The 7,723-nt window shown below is 50.9% G+C and overlaps 1 protein-coding gene across 1 annotated transcript in view; it reads left to right on the top strand.

Annotated features, from left to right (window-relative positions):
- The first annotated feature begins 53 nt into the window (after window positions 1–53).
- The window catches only part of Myo1f (myosin IF), a 45,458-nt gene continuing 37,788 nt past the window's right edge, over window positions 54–7,723 (top strand). The window contains exon 1 of the mRNA XM_020160385.2: window positions 54–227. Coding sequence (XP_020015974.2) covers window positions 225–227 — 3 coding nt within the window. The 5' untranslated portion in view covers window positions 54–224. The remainder of the gene's footprint in view (window positions 228–7,723) is intronic.

The raw sequence follows: 7,723 nt of genomic DNA, 5'->3' as shown, positions 1-7,723 counted from the left end.
CCGCCCTCACCCTCAAGGCTCAGCTTCCCTCCCCTGTGGCCATGGCCCCTCCCGTCAAAGGAAGTGAGAGAGGGGCTGTTGTAAGAGGAACTAGGGCTGGGAGTCGGCAAAGGAGCAGGAGTAGGGCCATGCCTGAGCCACCCCCAAGAGCCTTCTGAGTGAGTCCGCACCCCTGTCACAACCCATCCAGGTGGTCCCCAGGAGCCCGGACACCATCTCCCACCATGGTAAGTCCTATAGGGGTCAGTTCTAGAAGTGCATGGGTGGGGGACATCAGACAGGTGGTGACACTAAGACCACCACCAGAAAGTGGGGTGATAGGAGAGGAATGGACCCTTTGAGGGTCCCTCAAGGCAGTCCCTTTGAGGTGCCCCTTTGTGTCCCTTACCAGGGATAAAGCTCCCATCTGAAGAAGTCAGATTGGCTATCGGGACCAAGAATGGAGTAGGAACTAGCGAGCAGAAAGAAGGAAGTCCTGAGGGAATCAAACAGTTTGCATTGACAGGGACAGTCCCCTTTCCTGAGGCGTAGGAAACCTGCTGGCCAGCTCATCTTCCCGTGTAGCCTTGAGCAAAGTTGTTTGTGCTCTTTTGGCCTCTGATCACACAGATGTCATATTTGGAAGTCAGTCTAGATATGGAAGTTGTTCTTTGGGGGCCTGGAACATTCTTGGAGTATGGGTTTGGCTATCTGAATCCATAAGTCGGAGAGGAAGCTGTGTCTCCTGGGTAGTGGGCTGTAGTGACAGTGCAGCTGTGAGGGTGATAGGTGGTGGTTTGACTGTAGCAATCACAGAGGCAGAAAGAAGGTTAGGAGACAGGAGTGGGGTGTAGCTCAGTGGTAGAGCACTTGCCTAGCATGCTGGAAGCCCTGGGTTCAATCCCCAGCACATACACAAAAAAAGGAGCATGGGAGGGAGAGGGGCAGGAGGAGGGGGAGGGAGAGGGGCAGGGGGAGGGGGAGGGAGACTGTTGTTCATGCCACCATGCAAGGATGGCAGGGAACATAATGTAACCAGAAGTGTTGCTGTTATGGAGGCTCAGGTCATCTGATGGTGGTGACAAGGTTTGGGGGACCACCAACAACCATCATGGGTCTAGACCCAGCAGCATCGTGACAGGCACAATTAAGAGGGACTTTTATAGCAACGTCACCCTCATAGCTCCACACACCTGCTGGCCACTTCAGCTTTCATTCTTTGTCATTCTGTCAATGAGGTTGAGGGCAGTGTTCCTAGAACAGGGTTCTTGCTATTAGAGCAAAAGGCCGACGAGAGCAGAGGTAGGGAGGTGGGATGAGAGGCACAGCTATGTTAGTCTGAAAACATCTTTCAGAAAGCCAGTGAGAACTTGGGCATCGCTGGTTGATGACCTCTCTGGGAATCAAACCATAGTGCAAAGTCTGCTAAAACTGAGCCAAACCAGGAAGGCTCAGGAGCTCAGAGAGGCAGAATTGGATCAGAAGAACACAGGAAGCGATGTGCTACTTGAAAGGAAAGGAACCCCTCCTACAGACACAGCAATGAAATGCTTAGTCAACAGACTGCTTGATAGCTGGGGTCTGAGAGGGGAGAAACACACCAACAGTACAGAGCCAGTCATGGTGGTGCATACCTGTACTCCCAAGACCCAGGAGGTCATAGGAAGGAGGGTTGAGAGCTCCAGGCCAGTCCGGGCTATGTAGCAAGACCCTGCGTCAAAAAATAATCCCAATAGGTGGAGGCATGGCTCAAGTGCTAAAGAGCCTGCCTACCAAGTGCAAGGCCCAGAGTTCAAACCCTGGAACTACAAAAATAATAAAAATATAATCCCAAGGCCAGGTATGGTAGTTCACACCTGTAATCTCACTACTGGGGAGGTAGAGATCAGGAGGATAGTAGTTCAAGGACAACTTGGACAAAAGTTAGCAAGAACCCGTCTCAACAAACAAGCCAGGCATGGGAGTGTGTGCGTCCCTCTCATCCCAGCTACACAGTATGTCCCTCCTACGTAAGTAGGAAGATCTTGGTTAAGTCCAGTCTGGGGCAAAAACACAAGACTCTTCCTTTAATAACTTAAAAGCAACAGTCCCACCTCACCCCCACCCCCACCCCCCAAAAAAAAAAGGAAAAGAAAGATACTGAAACCCATCTCTGCAAACAATACCTCTATGGGGGAAGGTGAAACCGTCATGGAGGGTTGGTGGAAAACAAGACACTTGTTGAAATATTCAATGAAACAGTGCCACCAGGTCCTTTACAGAACACATGGTATGAAGTCAGTACCTGGCAGCCGTCCTTGTCCAGGAGGCCTTCTCTTTGCTAGACTTAGTGATGGTGACAGGTGTAGTGGTAACTTGTTCTTGGCTACCGTGGACAAGTCACTGTGGGTAGCTGGTGGTAGTATTGACTGTGAGTGAGAGTGATCTTTACCAGTTGGTATTAACAATGTTTTTAGCTGGGTATGGGTAGCTCACACCTATAATACTAGTTACCCAGGAAGCAGAGATCAGGAAGATCGACGTTCCAAGCCAGCTGGGGCAAACAGTTCATGAGACCCTGTCTTGAAAATACCCAGCATAAAAAAGGGCTGGCAGGTAGTTCAAGAGGTAGAGCGCCTGCCTAGCAGCATTTGGTCCTGAGTTCAAATACCAGTACTGCCAAAAAAGAAATATTGAGGCAGTACTGGGCTTTGAACTCAGGGCTTCACACTTGCTAGGCAGATAGGTGCTCTATGGCTTAAGCCATGCCCCAGCCATTAACCATGGTTCTTGTGGGTGGTCATAGACTTTGAGGCCAGCTGGTGTTTAATGTTGGTCATTAATGGAAATTGATGGTTCTCAGCTGGAAATCCTGGCGGTGCTGGGTAGAATGATGGCAATCAGTGGTTGCTGTTATTCTGTGTTGGCTGTGCTTGCTGGTTTCTGGGGATGGTGATCAATGAAGATGGTGGCTATTTGCTGCTGGATTTTAATTGGGATATGGTTAATGATTGCTGCTTTGTGGTATTACTAATGGTAGTCAGCCCTTCTGGGTAACCAAACCATCAGCAGACACTCTGAGCTTGGAGTGCAAATTCTGTCAAGACTGAGACAAACCAGAAAGGCTCAGAAGCTCAGCGAGGCAGAATTGGATCAGAAGAACCACATGTGGTTGTTAATGGCTGGTGGTGTTGACAGTGGTTGTTGTTAATGGTGGTTATTGTTTCTGGTTTGAGACAGGGTCTCACTATGTAGCCCAGGCTGGCCTCAAACTTGTGATCCTACTGCCTCAGTGTTGGGATTCTAGGAGCAAACCACCATACCAAGGTGGTTGTTATTCTTGATGGTAATTGTTATTGTTTTATGTTTTTGTTGTTTCTCGTTTGTTGGAGGTTCTGGAGTTTGATCTCAGAGCCTTATGCTTACTAGGCAGGGGCTCTACCAGCCCTTTGTAGTTATTTTCTTAATAGAGTCTTGTGTTTATGCCCAGGCCATTTGGACCAAATCCTCCCATTTATATCTCCTGCATATTTATGCCTCCTGCAACTGTAGGCTTTGAGATCAAAGGCGTGCACCACTAAGCCCAGTTTATTGATTAAGATGGGATCTCACTAACTCCCCGCCAAATCCAGGCTGGCCTCAAACCAATCCTCCCAATCTCCACCTCCCCAAGTAGAATGGTGAGCCACCAAACGTGGCCTGTCATTGTTGATGGTGACTAGTTAGTCACAGGGGTGGGTGGCGATGGTGACAGCGCTGGGTGATTATAGGGAAGGTCCATGATGAACTTGGTTGTTACTTCTATTTAATGTTGACTGGCAGAAATGGCATTGGAGTTATTCAAAGTTTTTGTTTGAGTTCGTGGGGTGTAAGGGGTGGGGAAGGAGGCAGCAGCAACTGGTTAGCAATGGTGGTGATGGTAGAGTAATATGATTATTTTTTAAGGTTCAGACACAAAGCAGGGAGACCAGTGTTATGGCTGCTTGAGCCAGGGCCAGTTGCCAAGGAGATGGACAGAAAAGGAGGAATTCAGAAGGGAGAATTGTTGAGACCTGCAGCTGATGGGGGAGAGGAGAGGACAACTTTGAGTCCAGAACAGGCAGGTGTTGGCCTTGGAGCCCCAGGGCTTCATCCCAAAGGCTCTCCCCCAGTGGGCAAGAGACTAAGGTTAGGGTACCCCAGCTCTGGCCTCTGCATGGAAGTTGAGGAGGTGTGACTGACCCTGTGCAGCCTCCAGCAACTAGACTGAGGGGCCAGCTCAGAAAGCCAAGGGTCCTGTAGGATACTGGCCTCAGCTGGGTCAAAAGACAACTGACCAACTGCTCCCTCTCCCCTTCTGCCCAAGGAGACTGAGATGCTGGAAGCTTTCGGAGGTCAGAATGTTGTCTACACATGTGGAGGGTGCTGGGTGTCCTCACAGAGCCCCACTGAGCTGGGGGAGGGCAGGACCAAGCTCCCCCCTCCAAGGGCACCCCTGGGGACCAGGGTGGGGCCAGGGAGCCACAGCCGGTTCTACCAGCGGCCACAGTAGCAGCCAGTAGCAGCGGCTTCACATCTCGCACCAACCACAGTTCTCAGGACCCCAGCAAGGAAGGAAGTGGCTGTTTTGTTGCTACCTCCAGTCTGAGGTTCTTGCTCATCACCACCCAGGAACAGTAAGCCTGGAACTTTTGGGGTGGATTGCAAAAGCTCACTTGTCCAGCCCTTCCTCCTGGTCTTGGGCCCATGAGGCCGGCCAAGTTCAAGGCCGCTGCCCATAGGGAAGGTGGGGAAATCCTAGCATTCCATGAGACCACCATTGTCTCGTTGAACTTGTGCAGCAACCCCTTGAGGTCTGCCACCCTCAGCGTTTCTATTTTCTAAATGAGAAAACTGAGGCAGAGGAGATTAGGCAAGCTGCTGAACAACCCAGAAGTGAGTGATTTCAACTCACTCACTCCAGAGGCCACACTATGACCAGCCAGCTTGTCCACAGCTTCCCCCTCCTCCTAGGCATGAGAGAGCACCCTCGGAGATGTGCTGATTCCACGTGCCATGGGCTTTCCATTCCCTCCAGCCTCTTTTGGACTGAGCCCTCCACAGCAAAAGAGCTAGAATCCTAGGATCTCCAAGCTCTGGCCGAGAGCCCCACCTCACCTAGCATCCTGCAAGATGGTCTCCCTTTGGGAATTCACTTCATCTACTTGGAGCACCACTTTGAGACCCCCCCCCCAAGAACAGGCCTTCATCCACATAAGCCTGGCCCCCACCTACCTCCGTGCACAGAAAGAGATCAGGAAATGTGCTCACTACAGGACTTCCTCACCTCGGCCCCATAAGAGCCACCACCTTGACCACAAACAGCCCCTCCCTTCTTTGACACCAGGAAGGCTGTCCCTGCCCGCCCCTGTCCCCCACCTCCCCCCCCACACACACCTTATACACCTTCTGCCTCAGGTTAGGGAGACCTCTCCAAAGAGCTGAAGGAAGAAGCTACCGCCCCCTTCCCACCCCAGCCACTCCAGCCCCTGACTGTCTTTCACAAGAGCCCCAGCAAGAGTTGAGTCATATTTGGCTTGTGGTCAACTGAGACCACAACCTCTTCATTGCACCTCCACCCCCCAAGGGAGGAACTTAGGAACAAACAGTTTCAACTTGACCCATAAAGACTTGGGGGATACTCATGAGGATGGGGAAGCCTTACCCCAGGGTACTCACTCACTCCTTTATTCATCCCTTTGATGTACTGATCTGCTTCAATATCCCAGGCTTTCTTCCAAACATGAATTCATTCCACTAAACACTTCACGCATCAGCTGCCACTTCCCTCACTACTTTTTTATCTCCATTCACTCAATGATGCAACCCCAGGGAGGAGGTCATAATGAAACCCATTTGACAGTTGGGGAAACTGAGGCTTGGAGAACTGAAGTGGCCTCCCAGGAGTCACACAGGTGGTCAGCTGTCAAACTAGGCCACAATTCAAACTGCACCAAAATTCATGGCCATCCTAAACACACTGTAAAATGTTCTCTCCCTTCCATGCAAACAGCCTGTGATTTTTATGACATGCTGGAGCCTGGAGTATCTGGCAGTGCCAGGGTACCAGAGGCAGGATTGAGAGGGAGCAACTGTCAGGACTGTCAAAAACAGAAGCCACTCAGTTGGGTGAGGGAAGAGGGGAGAGACAGGAAGAGGAACCAAATTTTGAAGAACAAAAGTGCCAGAGGGCCAGCATGAAGCCAGATACAGCTAGCCTCTGGGCCTCCAACCCCAGTGAGGGGAAGTGGCCTTGGGGTCTCAGCTCAACCTGAGCGGCCCTGAAGCATGAAGACAGGGCCAGCCGAAAAGGGGAAACCATGGACAGGACCATGCTTGTCGCCACCCCAATCATCCTTATCTCACCTGAAGCACCAACTCCAGCCACCTCCTACCCAAACTGGTCTGGAGACAGACAACTTCCTGTGTTGTCTGGGACAAACATGGCATGTTCCTGCTGGGTGACCCCTAAACTCTCAGGGCCATCGTTTTCTCTTCTGCAAAATAGACCTAAGAATAATACTGACCTCACTGTATGTTGAGAATAAAGTGAAGTAACTTACTTAAAAAGCTTAGGTCAGGGCTTAGGGTGTAGCTTAGTAGTAGAATGTATGCTTAGTGTGTATGAGGCGCTGGGTTCCAGTCCCAGCATCACCATCAAAAAAAAAAAAAACTTAGCTGGGCACTGGTGGCTCACACCTATAATCCTAGCTACTCAGAAGGCAGAGATCAGGAAGATCACAGTTCGAAGCCAGCCTAGGCAAATAGTTCACAAGACCCTTTGAGAAAACCCATCACAAAAAAAGGGCTGGTGAAGCAAGGGCCTAGCAAGTGTGAGGCCAAAAACAAAAACAAAAAACTTAGACCACAACTTGGTACTGCACAAATGCCACCAGGGTGTTGTTGTTTACTACTGTCACCATAAAGACCTGTCCTCCAGCTCTTCAGAGAGAGAATCTACTTCCCATTCTCTACCTCCACCTCTACCCCCACACCCCCTGTGTAGTCCATCCCCCCAGATTTTCCCCCACCCAGCCATCAGCTCAGAGGAATGGCAAATTCCCCCTTTCCTGCCACACAGAGGCAACAAATGACACCACTCTGCCCCAATTTTCATGTCCCTGCTCACCAATATGCTCTGGCCTCCCCCTCTTGAAAACAGGAAACACACGATCCCTTGTCCCCACCTCTCACCCCAGCCTCTGTCCTTCCTCTTCTCAACCAGATTGTCTGACGGCCATCTTCACTGCCTGTCTACACCTCCTCACCTCCCACTCTGACTTCTGACTCTGAGGTTGCTGATGCCCTCCCTGAGGTCCCTCTCTGAGTGTTTGTCAGTCTTGAGTAGTTCAGATTGGTTCTCTGCAGCTCCCCACTCATCCTAACCCACCCTCATCCCACCTGGGCCTCTGCTTGTCCAGGTCACCTCCCACCTCTTTGGCAGCTCCTGCTTGTGGTGGGTGCCACCTTCAACTGCTGTACCCCGCTGCTCCCCACAAGCTTGTCCTTACCCCCGCCAGGCCCTATTCTTATACCCAACTCCTCCCCCCTCTTTTTTTTTTTGTCATGCTGGGGATGGAACCCAAAGCCCCATGTATGCTGGGGCAAGTGTTCTACCAGTGAGTTCCAGCTCCAGCACTCCTTTCATATAACAGACACCTTATCAGGCCCCTTCAATTCCTGACATGCCACATACAGACCATGGAACACACTGACTCCAGTAGTTTCAAAAAGAACTAATGCAATT

The sequence above is a fragment of the Castor canadensis genome, chromosome 14 (assembly GCF_047511655.1).
Source record: "Castor canadensis chromosome 14, mCasCan1.hap1v2, whole genome shotgun sequence".
Lineage (NCBI taxonomy): Eukaryota > Metazoa > Chordata > Mammalia > Rodentia > Castoridae > Castor > Castor canadensis.
Note: the sequence above shows the minus strand (reverse complement) of the source record. Positions and strands in the feature narration are given on the sequence as shown.